This window comes from Octodon degus, unplaced genomic scaffold (genome assembly GCF_000260255.1).
Source record: "Octodon degus isolate 3935 unplaced genomic scaffold, OctDeg1.0 scaffold00036, whole genome shotgun sequence".
Lineage (NCBI taxonomy): Eukaryota > Metazoa > Chordata > Mammalia > Rodentia > Octodontidae > Octodon > Octodon degus.
The window spans coordinates 964,499-977,763 of record NW_004524612.1 but is presented as its reverse complement, the minus strand read 5'-3'; the positions used below and the strand labels follow the sequence as shown (position 1 = coordinate 977,763).

The 13,265-nt window shown below is 34.9% G+C and overlaps 1 protein-coding gene across 1 annotated transcript in view; it reads left to right on the top strand.

Moving 5' to 3' along the window:
• The window catches only part of Tll1 (tolloid like 1), a 221,981-nt gene extending 217,683 nt beyond the window's left edge, over positions 1-4,298 (top strand). Inside the window, exons 20-21 of the mRNA XM_023714616.1 lie at positions 1,497-1,747; positions 3,076-4,298. Coding sequence (XP_023570384.1) covers positions 1,497-1,747; positions 3,076-3,210 — 386 coding nt within the window. The 3' untranslated portion in view covers positions 3,211-4,298. The remainder of the gene's footprint in view (positions 1-1,496; positions 1,748-3,075) is intronic.
• The last annotated feature ends 8,967 nt before the right edge of the window (positions 4,299-13,265 follow it).

The window sequence follows — 13,265 nt, the reverse complement described above, 5'->3', positions numbered from 1 at the left end:
TATATATGACAAAGAGGAATAGAGCTCAGATCTAGACCACTGGACTAGAATGGCATAATTCACTGATAAATAAACAGGGCCGATTCAGTGAGAGGGTGTCAATTCTTAAAATTACTAGGACAAGGAAAGCCCCGTGATGGCAAAGGAAGGACACTTAGCTTCCGATGTGTGAGGCTAGGGAAATAAAATCCAAAGTTCGTTGGAATTCTAGCTTTTGGGAGTATTTTCAAAGCATATTATCTTATATGTACATGACGTATGATTAAACATGTGATTAAAATTTATACAAAAAGTAAATGTATTCTAATAAAAAACCTTGCTTAATACCCCTCAAAATATTCTTCCTTGCTTTGAGCACTCTTATTCCCTTGCTCTTGCTACTTTCTGAAGCAGTTGTAGAAATCTTCTTTTGCATCTTTTGTTTGTTTTGTGGGCCTCAATCAGTACCAACAGCATACTTCTTGTGGCATTTTGACATTAGGGAAAAGCCAAAAGCCACATGGTGGCAGAGCTCATGAATAGCGTGGAGGACACACTGTAACACGTTTGATGAGTCTGTCTTTCTGTTTGATGACACTCAGCAGAGGCATTCACTGTATTTTTGATCACCCTTCATAAAGATAGTCTCACTGCATTTGTTGACTCTTCAGTTATGAAGCTTTGGAGCTTTGACAGCAAAGGGATCCTGAGGACGTGTTTTGAAACTTTTATTCTCTAAATTGTGTACAAAAGTTTTATGCGCACTGATTTATTTCTTTGGTGTAGTTTCCTCTAGTGACAAGGTAACCACTGAAGGAGCATAGGTTTACTTATGTCTCTGTAAAAGAAAGAAGCTGAATAGTGCATTTACTTTCTTTTATTAAGGCAGACATAAAACCTAATGGAATGTAGGGTTCTGGAATTACAGAAATACCTGTCATTTATTATGTGTATATATTTTTCTTGATCAGTTATTTCTACCTAAAAATATAACACTGTCTTATGTACATGTAGAAAGTTCTACGTAGCATCCATATGCATACACACACAGATGTTTTATGCATTTTATTGATCTTTAAGTTGTTTCTTTGACTTTTGGGTTTTGAGATTCCTAAGTTTAAAATCCAATTAAGATCCTATTCTTCTCTCCAGGAAAAGAATTATTGAACAACAAGAGTATTAGCTGTGATAGTAAAAAAATTACTGAGAATCACTATGTGATGTTCCCTAATTAAATTCTGAACACCTGCCAGCATTGCTGCCACTGTCATCGGCTTGGGAACCAGTGCCACCCCCGTGTCACTGCGAGTGTGTGCTGGAGCCCAGGCCCTACTGAGCAGCCTGAGCCTGGCACCTGTACCATGAGAGCCACTACACATCTAGTGCTCCGGGTCTCAGTACACATCCGGTGGTGCAAGTGAGAAAAGTTAGACAGCAGGTGGAATAATACACTGAAATTGAAATTGCACGGTGAAATCTCACCGAACTTACTTGTTTCGTGTTTGTTTCCTGGCCAGAGTGTGGTGGTCGCCTGAAAGCAGAAGCCAAACCCAGAGATCTGTACTCACACGCACAGTTTGGTGACAACAACTACCCAGGACAGGTCGATTGTGAATGGCTGCTAGTATCCGAGCAAGGCTCTCGACTTGAATTATCTTTCCAGGCTTTTGAGGTGGAAGAAGAGGCTGACTGTGGTTATGACTATGTTGAGCTCTTCGATGGTCTTGATTCGACAGCCGTGGGGCTTGGTCGATTCTGCGGATCAGGGGTAAGATGACGCACTGCCGTACCTTACAATTCCTGTCACATAGTGATGGATAAGTATAACATCTATGAATTGACCATATCTTTGAAAATAATTTGCCCATTTTTATTACTGACTTGGTGAAATATAATGTGGCATTTCTACATTTTCCTTGTTTGTATTTTTAATGTATTCTCCTGACAATTTAGATGAGCAAATAATTTGGAATTTACAATTTCTTATTATTTTTCATGTTCTTTCTATTATGCAGTAATTTTAAGTACCTCGTAAGCTTAAAGCAAGATACTGAAACACATACCCTTATCAATTTTGTCACCTTCCTAAGTGAAAATATACAAGGAGAAAATAAAGAACGTGCACATCATCTCGTTTGCATTACCTTCTCATCAAATACTTTTGGTGAGAGTGACAGGATTAGCCACCAGGGTTTGGGCTCAGCCAGTGCTCAGGGAATAGTGTTCATTGCACAGTGTCAGGTGTAAGGCTAAAGGAGTCACAGACAAGTCAGAGGAGGCCATCGTGAGAGAGAACTGCAAGATGAGCTTAACATTCTCAATGGCTTCCCCCCCCCCACAACTCAATGCATTAATATTAAACAGTTTTCTGAGTGCATGTTTTGTTGTGAAGATATTACTCCCAGGTTTCTGAAATCCACTATTATCTACTTAAGTAATACTACTGAGGTAGTACCTAAGTAACACCTGGAGTGAAACAAATAAGTTTCTTAATACTTGGGTTATTTAAAAAAATAAGTAATGAGTACAATGGCACATGCCTGTAATCCTCATGATTCAGGAGGCTGAGATAGGAGGACTGCTAAATTAGAAGCCAGTCTGGGCAAGTGCGTGAGATCTTTTCTCAAAAAGTGAACAGGCTGAAGATGTAGCTGAGCATCAAGACACCAGTTTTAGTGCCTAAAACAGCAGCAAATAATGGAAGGTTTAGGTTCTACAAGTGACTCTGCCTCAGAGTAACTTCTGAAACAAGTTTATTCTGTTTATCATCATTGACTCTCACTTTACTTATTTCTCAATCAAAAGAAGCTTGCCTGAGGGTGCAGTGAAAAAATGCTAAATTCTAGAATGTGTGCAGAACTTAGAAGTAGATTAATATATGTCTAAAACTCAGCTATGACACTAGCCATGTGATTTCTCGCCATGTGATTGTTTTCTGAACATGAAGATTTCTCCCCTGTAAGTGGAAGAAGTCTATCATGCCTGCTTTTCAAGGTGGTTGAAAGGGTTAAACTATATATAAAAGAAAAAAATTGTCAAACATATATTGCACTGAAGAAAAAGTAATTCATTCTGCTTTTTGTTTTTTTTCTTCAGCCAGCAGAAGAAATCTATTCAATTGGGGATGCAGTTTTAATCCATTTTCACACTGATGACACAATCAACAAGAAAGGATTTTATATAAGATACAAGAGCATAAGATATCCAGAGAGCATGCATACCAAAAAATAACACCTCGACCTCTATCAGAACATAAAGGAATGTGAACAATGGAAAGAAGACATATTTTTTTTAAACTGAGGCTCTTAGCACAAATGTTTTATATAGTGAGTTGGAAGAAAAGAAAACTGTAAGATGAAAGTTATACTAATTGTACTAAAGGAGGCGTTTCTAGCTAACGGTGACCAGCATTACAGGAATATTTGAACGCTACACGTGACGCGTTAGTAAACCGGTGAATGGGTGCCTCGTGCTTCAAGGAAGACTGCATCAGCTTCTGCTCACCGCTTGAAACAGATGCCTCATGATTCGGACACTTCAACTCTGGGGCCACTACCCTACGGGGTGTTCTCTTTGACTATTTTTCATGATTTGGAGACATACAATGATCTTGCAAGTTATAAAATGGAAAAACATTTTATCTTTAGCATAATTCCTTTGACTTTGTATCTCTGATACAATGTAAACCAGATCCATGTAAGGTGATGTGAAGCGGGAGCCTTGGAGGGTGGTTTGTACCATGGGTGTGTGTGCGTGTGTGTGTGTGTGTGTGTGTGTGTGTGTGTGTGTAATGTCTGGAAACTGGAATATTTCAGCTTCATTATTTTCACTTGTAGGCCAGCTTAACTTCTTTAAAAATGCAAATAATATTGAGACCACTTCATTGTACTTTCATTTTGACAACTTTGAAGTGTCGATAGTATCCATTAATGTGGTTAAAATCTAGACATCACTTATTTAATTCCTGGAAAAGGCTCAGATAAATGGTCAGCTAGGTTTCTTCTATGGAAATGCTGCCTTTTCAAACCAAATCTAAGAATTCTGTAATGTCTTACTATCTTTATGAGAAAACTCCCACAAGATGTTCAGGATTCTTCTACATGACAGCCTGGATGATTCATATACAAATTACTACTGCTGCTATTGTCTTTCTTTTGATGATATTGTATTATTGTTATAGTTATTATTGTTGATGTCATGACTAGTGTATTTGTTTAAAAATGGAATGAAGTGGAAGTGGCCCTTGTGAGAATTTAAAAATCTCTCTTCTTTTGTTTTCTGAAATTCAGTTTAAAAATGCAATGTTGAAAAAAGGGTTTTTTTTTCCTAAAGACTTCCTATGGTGCTATTCCATAAACTTTTTTTTAAACAATTTTTTTACCTTTGAGCCAACTGTAGACTATGAATGTCTCCATATGTCTGGCTGGTAGCATCTGAAGAGTAAAGACTTGTGAAATATATCAAGAGTATATCATTGCAAAGGCAGATACATATATTTCCTGTGGAACAACTACTTATATTGCCTTAGAATTCTTACACATGATTAAACAGCTCTTCCTAGAAACATTCTTTTTTTAAGTATTGAACATAATGGTATATGTTAATCAGCAGCTTCATGAGAAAAACCTGTTTCCTTGATGGAGCCATGGGACATAAACATGATGACTTGCTTTTCTTTAGAAAATATAATTTTAGGATGATTTTTTTTGCCCTATAGCTGTGTATGTTTTTAATATTAATGTATGTATATGTGAGATTGTCTGAGTGAATGGGCCTATGAGAAAGTGAAGAGTAATGGTCGCTTACAAAGTTAAAACATACGTGCCAAGTTCTACTACAATCCTGCTTGAAATAGCACCTTTCTTAGCTTTCATGGACAAATAATGGGAACTACTAAGTATTATCAATCCCATTAAAGAAAGACTCTTTCTTTTTGAGAATCTCTATTTTAATATTTTTGATGATGTCTATTGCTATGTGAGGTAGTTTTGTTTCTGTTACCTGTCCATGAACACTGAACATTTAATAAAATTGGTGTATTTCTTTGTTTTTACAAAATTAAACTCTACGCAGACAGCTTATTTGTTCCTTTTCTCATTGTTGACCTGAAAAAAACGTTCCCCTGCATATAATCTGTAAAGTGTAAATACATTTTTGAAACCAGTGTTTTGATCTCATTGAATGTTACTTTGGAAATGTATGAACTGTGGCCTGCAATGTAGACAAGTCTTTTAGTGGATCTGATTTATTCCAGTAACTTCTAATATATTTCCTCACTCATCTCCAGTTAGCCAAGATATGCCAGGAATGATAAAGAGTGAAAAGACATTCATGCTGAAAGTGCTGTGCACCCCTCTGAGCTCAGCATTAGCATGTGCTCCGGCTCTTCCTGAGCTCCATGCTACCCTTTGAAAACTGTGAGCAGGTTCTCATTTTGTAGCCAGGGACTAAGGCCCAGAACCTTTAAATAACCTAACAGGGTCCCAGTGCACAGCAAGATGTATACACTCAGCTTGTTTGATATCAAAATCTGTACACAATATAGTGGAATCAATCTTGATATATACACATATACACTTAAGCCATAGGATTTTTAATGGTGAAATTTTTCTATATAAAGTAAATTTTAAGGGTGAATCACAATTTCAGGATAAATGTATTGTTCCTTTTTGGAACAGCATGAGAGTTAGAATGTCAATTGTAGATATCTTTTAAGAATCAGAGTTAATATTGAAAATTAAAAACACACAAACTATAGGTTGGAGTTCATATAAGCCTTTTGTTAAAATAAATGGATTAAATTATTTTATCTGGCATGTTATGAAAAAAATGTAATGTCCTATTCTAAGAAATAGTTTGAATATTCTAGTTGACATCTTATTAGGCCACAGTGAGCTGTGCTCAGCACAAAGAGAAATAGTTTTTGACAACCAGAAAATCACAGAAGGCTTTTGAAGGCATATTGTCATAACTTTTGATCTTCAATGTAGAGATTAATTTCTCTTGTATCCTGTGTGAGATATTAGTTTATTGCATATTATTTTTATTTTAATTCAACATTTGCCTTAAATGTGTTGTTAAATGAAAATATAGACAGCTTCATTGTTGTTTTGTTAATAATTGTTAGTTATTGTTGTAGGCATTTTATTAAATTAATTTGGTAAATTATTTTAAACCCCTAATCAGTATATTGGTCGTGATTTATATTTTCCAAAATTCTACAACACTTACAATGCACAGGAAAGGAAATGTTCTTACTTAAAATTTTATTAAATTATTTTTAAAGTTAATTTCAAAAATAAACATAATTTATTAAGAAGCTCATGGCCTAACAATTGCACAGAACAAATTGAATGCTTTTATTTTTGAAGTCCCTGAATATTCCACACAGACCTCCATCAGCTGACTTGTTACCTAGAGCTACTTTTAGTACGTCGTGGTATCCAATTATGTTCAGTTTTGGTTTTCAGTATCTTAGACTCTTGCTTTCTGTTATCAAATTTTTCAGCCATATGTCCAATCACGCAAAGCATGTGATGACATTTTAAGTTTTTAAACTTTTAAAAGAAACATCAAATTACATCCTCATTGAAATTTAATAAAACAGTAACCATACATGGCATTAAAAGAAGTTTTATTTAAAGTGGTTATCAGAGCTGGGGATGACATAGAATAGAGCTTTGTGATAAAGCAGCTGTCTTGTGTACTTGAGGCCCTGGGTTTGATTCCAGAACCACACAAAAGTGGAAATTTATTTAGTGGTAATTGGCATGAGACTTGGGTTTCTTGGAAAATGTGTAATATCCCTTTTTAACTCTAATGTGAGAAGACAATCACAGGGGAAATACTTCCCAACTAAAAACTTACTATTGAAATTGCGATATTTCTTATTTGACAACATACAGGTGATGTGAACAATAAAATAATTTGAAAAGTCTGTAAATGAGTTGAAGCTTTTTATGCTTCAAAGCAGCGTAGGTAGTTGCCAATGTGTATTAGCTTTTGGGCTTTCAGGGTTAGTGCTGCAGAATTTGGAAACGTTATTAGCTCAGGAAATGGGTGATTGGAAAGGTTGGCTCAGACACAGTATGAAAATAGCCCAGTTATTCTGCAAAAGTTTATTTAACATCCACTGCTCTCACTGCCAGCCGTCAGCACTCTCCTCCTGAACTTACTCCCCGCTTATTGAGCCTGATCTGCACTAATCACGTGACTCTACTTTGCCCATGCTGTCCTCCATTAGCAGGACCCTGAGCCCATTTCATGACGCCATAGTTCACTCTCTTCCAATATTTTAAATAAAAAAATGAATGAGATAAGTATCACCTTCTAATATTAGGGGACTTGCAAGTGGAAATTATTTGGATTAAAAATAAAGCTGAGATGAAAAGATATGAGAAACAAATACACAGTTGTATTGCAGATCGAAGTTTCTGGCAATGATTATTGTGTACTTTGCTGCCAGGATAGAAACATATGAGGAAAAAAGTGAAATCATTTTGTCTTCTCCTGTGTAATATCTGTATGAAATGAAACAAATGGCTTTACCAGTCATTCTGACTTTACTCTGTTCTATCTAGATTGGCTGTATAGGGAGAAAATTCATTGTATGGTATTTCCTTGACCATTTATCAAATTTTCAGAGTATATTTGCATCTGAAATCAAAATAACAACTAACCTTATTCAAACTGACTTAAACCAGTTTAAACACATGCCCAAGTGTAGTTTGCAAATTACTTTTAAAAACTCTTCAGTGTTACTTATTTTTAAATAATATGATAGGATGGGTATATTAATCACTTAACTATAAGAAATATAAAAGCAGACAAATTCCACCTCTATTAAAAGGGCTACTAAGTTTTATAAAGACTACTATTAAAAGCTTAGTCAATTTTCACACAAAATGTAAAGAATCTATTATTTTTATATTAGATCAATAAAGGGCATTAAGGTTATTTAAGTGGGAAAATTATCCAGAAAAAACAAAAATTTTACAGATAAATAGGCTTAAGTATGTAAGTCTATCATGAAAAAATAGCTTTCATTACTTAGAAGATGGTATTTTTTTATTTTTAGTATAGGGTGTACAGGGTCTCACTACGTAGATTGGACTCATAGTGATCCGCCTGTGTTCAGCCTCCCACAAATTGGGATTACAGGCATGCGCCACCATGCCTAGTCTCATTTGCCATTTCAGCATGTCCCGGGGGCAGGGCCAGCACAGCAGGCTGGGGATTGAACCCCAGGCCTCTGCATCTGCCTAAGCAGGTGCTTTAATCTGCTGAGCTATTTGACCAGCCCTAGGGGATGATAATTTCAATTTGAGGTAAATTGAAGGAAAAATTTCTTCAGGGATATAATAAATGTACAAAAAATCAACTGTTTAAATTTTGTAGGATTAATAGCTACTTCAAAATATGTTTTATCATTTTCAAAACAAAAGGCATAGTGCAGTCATATATTTTTTCACTTGTTTATTTATTTATTTACTGAATAAATATTTGCTTAATGCCTATTAATATGCCAAGTACACCCCAAGTATGTGAATGTAAGGCAAAAAAAATCAAATCTCAGTTTGATTGTTCAAAGCTTAAATTCTATTTTAATAGATAACAATTTGTTTTAAACAGTTTATTTAAAGAAATCCCCTTTTGATTAAAAAATCCAAATTAATTAATGAAACATACATATAGTTAACCATTGTATGAAGGATATTTTTAAAAATAGTGTAGTTTGAATCTTGTAATAAAAATTGACCTTGATTCTGCATCTGTGTATTTTTTCTATAAAATTAAATCTTTTCTGCGCTAATTGCATGTGCTTTCAAGCTATAAAGGTAAATCCCTCACTCTCAAGATGGGCAATGGGATTTTTTAAAAACAATACATTTACAAATAATACCAGCTAATAACAGGTGCAAAAGTGTTTGATAGACAATAGTTATTTCTAGTCAGTTCTGACTTACTTGACAAGCAGTTCCACTGTGAAGCAGTAGCTTGATATCTTACTATTTGATCATTTGTTTCCCTTTCAACCAGCGTAGTTTTGAAGACCAAACCTGGGCCTCCTACAGGCTCGACAAGCATTTGGCCACTGAAACCTCAGACTCAAATAGTTTCTAAATGTTAGTAAAGACTCCGAGATTCCTAGTTCTTTCAAGAGACTGTCAAAGTACTCTGAAAGCACACTATATCTACACGAGAAAACTTAAATGCACAAATAATATTTTGTAAACAATGATGTAAAAATAAAATTTATAAATATTTGTGGAAGAATAATCCAGAAGGAAAACAGAATTTTTCCTCAAGTCTTTGAATACGAGGATAGTATGTCAAGTGAAAAGAAAGCATATTTAAATGAGTAAAGAAACACTACAAAATACATGAATAAGTTACACCATTAAGATTTTGAGTAGCTTTGTTCTCAATCATGGGGATGAATAGTAATTGTAGTACTGAGTTAATGCCTCAATACTTTTTACTTTTTTGTTTTGAAATGGTCTCACTAAGTTCCCCAGGTTGGCCTTGAATCATCTGCTTACAGAGTAGCTAGAATTATAGGTATCCATAACCACAACCAGCATGAGTAGAATTTTAAAAAATGATATATTAAACTTATAATTTTACTAAAACTTGATGTTAGATAAGTTCTTACAACTTATGACCTGAGATAGCCTAAAATCATAAAGCACAATGAAAAGAGATAAAGCAGGGTATTTCTAGAGATGTAAACTAGAATGGAATGTGAATATTCAGTGTTACCAGAAAGAAGCTATATAGAATGAAATAGGATAAAATACTTAACAATTATGTGAAATGTCACAGGACTTTCAGAAGACATTTTATTGGGAAACATAAGACAGTCACAAACAAAATAAACATAGAGCCAAACCCAATGTAAAACACTATAATTGCTTAGCATGCAGTTAAGCAGAAAAAAATTAAAACTAATAAAAAGGCAGATTATCTAGAAAGAACTTCTTTTTAAAAATATATCAGACATTTCAAAATTAAAAGGCAGAGTTTAGTTATATTGTCTTAATTGCATTAATAGTAACCATCAAAGTAAATTTTTATACCCTGCTAAACTACTATTTTCAAACTAAACAAAACTAATTTCAGATTAGTAAAAGTCAAGAATTATTTACTAATCTTAATTAAAGAAGCAGAAAAGATGGTAGCAACAGTAATACTTAAAACTTAGAACATTCCTCCTAGGTATTTTGCTGAATGCCTAACATACCAACTCATTTAATTTTCATAGATATATTAAATAAATAAATAAATCAACATGCTGATAATTACAATAAATGAAAATGCACTAAAAACTTTAATTTAAAATAAGGTATTCAGACTTGATTAAAAACTTATCTATGAGCTTTTAGAGGAGGTGCCTATAAAATACAGTACCAGAAATGATGAAAAGGAAAACAAAAAATCAGACCCAGCAGATTCTAACCTAAATATGATGGGGCTTTCTATGGCAATATATATAAATAAAATTTGGTAAAAGTCAGTGAGTCTAGAAAGATAGAGAAATTATGTACATATAAAATTTGAAGTAAAAATTCAGAGGAATGTAAAAATAGAGACAAAACATTTAAAATTATGAACTCTATAAAAATTCACAATAATAAGTGAAGACATTAAGATTTCAGCAGGAAGAACTTAAACATATTTGCAATATATATTTTTCATAATAGATTTGGACTCTGCTTATACTAAATTTTAAAAATACGAATAACCTCATAGATCAGAAGTTGACAAATTGTATCTCAGAAGCCAAATATAATTCACTGCCTGTTTATATATAGTCCATAATTATTGAGGCATTAACTCAGTACTACAATTCCTATTCATCTCCATGATTGAGAACAAAGCTACTCAAAATCTTAGTGGTGTAACTTATTCATGTATTTTGTTGTCCTTCTTTCCTCAGTTAAATATGCTTTCTTTTTACTTGACATACTAGCCTAGTATTAAAAGATTTGATAAATAAAAGACTATTATTATTTTGGCAGGAACAATGAAATTTTGAATACATTTCCTGTTGTCCTTTACAACCTGAAGTAATGTTTTGGTCCTGTACACAAAAAGATAACTAGTCTATGTAATGTATAAATACACAAAAGATATATATAGGGAATAAGAGGATATTTATAGGAAGGCAGAAGAAATCTGATCCATTAACAAAAATATGCTTGATACTGTATTTGAGAAATTTAAATTCTTTTAAGATTTTTCTCTGTGCGTGTGTGTGTGTGTGTGTGTGTGTGTGTGTGTGTGTGTGTGTGTGCAGGGTCTCACTGTGCAGCTCATAGTGATCCTCCTGATTTGTGCCTCCTAGTGCTGGGGTTATAGGCATGCACCACCACACCCAGACTCTATCACTGGCTCAGTGGTTCTGGGATCAGGTCCAATTCTCTATGTGATGCCAGGGATCAAACCGAAAAATTTAAATTTAACAAACTTGTGTACCCACAAATTTTTAAAAATTAGTCTTAAAAAATATCAAATATTTTTAAGAATGTATAGCACAAAAATGTTGTCAATCAGTAGAGACTACCTTTGCTTGATTCAAATAGAAGTCATGAATCAGCGAAGTGCAGCTCTGCTAGAGGCTTTAGGTTTTGAGTGTCCTTGGACTTCAGCCTTTTTTTTTTTTTTTTTTTTTTTTTTTTTTACAGCCATGGGCTTCTACTGTAGTCAACATACGATTGCTGGATATCTGTAGTCAGCACCTCTTACTGCTGGAATTTTTTTGGCTTCTGGTTTCTAGAGGACATCAGGACCAATGATTTTCAATGAGGTCCTTTGTAAGAGTGGGGAATATTCAAGATGTTGAGTAGACTTACAGGACTTGTTGAGTTCATACTACCTGACAAGTAACTCATGCATTGATTTATTGAACTACCAGAGGGAAGCTAAGCCTCAACAGGATCTGGGTTGCAGCACAAGGGTCCAGGGCACCAGAGGGCAATTCTGGAACACAGCATGTGTGAGACGCATGTGTCAGCTCTGACATCTCTACAAACATAGTCAAAACTGGGGAAACTTTAGGAGAGCTAACTATATTTACCTTAGTGTAATAGGATAATGGAAATATGAATAATGGCCCCAGAGCCCTCCCTGACTATGCCATATCAGGATGGATTCCTGGCTATTTCTTCAGAGAGGTGGCAGGAGTGTCTTTTCTTTCTTTCTTTCTTTCTTTCTTTCTTTCTTTCTTTCTTTCTTTCTTTCTTTCTTTCTTTCTTTCTTTCTTTTCTTTCTTTTTTCATTTTTGTGGATCCAGGAATTGAACTGAAGCCCTGGCACTTGCCAGGCAAGTGCTTATTCTACTGAGCTATCTCCTGGGCCCGGCAGGAGTGTCTTGAGTGGGAGAAGTTGAGAAGCAACATCATGGTTGGCAATGGAGCCACACTTCTTATTGGGGTAGCCTAGAGGGAACTTGCAAATTAATACTTGGGACAGTGAGGAAAGATGTCCAACTCGTGCTCAGAGGATCAAGAGGAAGAGAAGGAAGGGGCAGAAGCAAAACAGGTGTTGGTCAAAACATGCCTTTCTATGTTCACACAAGAAAACAGGGAAATGAGGGTGTTTATCGTCAGTCTCAGAAAGACTGCTGGCAGGAATATGACTTAGTGAAAATAGCCGAGATAACTGCTTGAACTAATCTAGTACTCAAGGCAATATTTACCATTGATTTGAAATTTCCATTACTTTTTATAAAAATAACTTGTGTTCTTTCCTGATTTCAGAGAAGCCCCCCATATTAATTATCTCACTTGTTGTTAGCACGCAATAACCAATGCTCACAGAATGAAGGAGAGGGCATTTTAATTTGATCATAGATTCAGTCTACGATCAGTTGGATTCAAGAGAAAAACATCACATCAGAAAGACGTGGAAGAACAAAGCTGCTCACATCATGACGTTCAGGAACCAGAAGAAAAGGGAGGAGCTGAGCATGATTTCAGTTACCCACCTCTTCTGCCCAGGCCCTACTTCACAGAAGTACATTCAGCTATGAATTAAACAGTAGATTAACCTTGTAATACTTATAGTATCACCATGATCCATCAACATTCCAAAAGCTCCATCTCTGGGTAGCAGATTTGGAGGTCATTTTAGATCTGAAAATAGCATTCTACTCTGGGCCCTATAAGGCTCAGTGCAAGTTATTGTATAAAGGATATTTAGTTCATCTTTAAAGGTTACCAAAATGTTGGCAGTTCTAGCACTGCTGAAAGTTCAAGTCCAAAGACTGACACATACTGCAAACT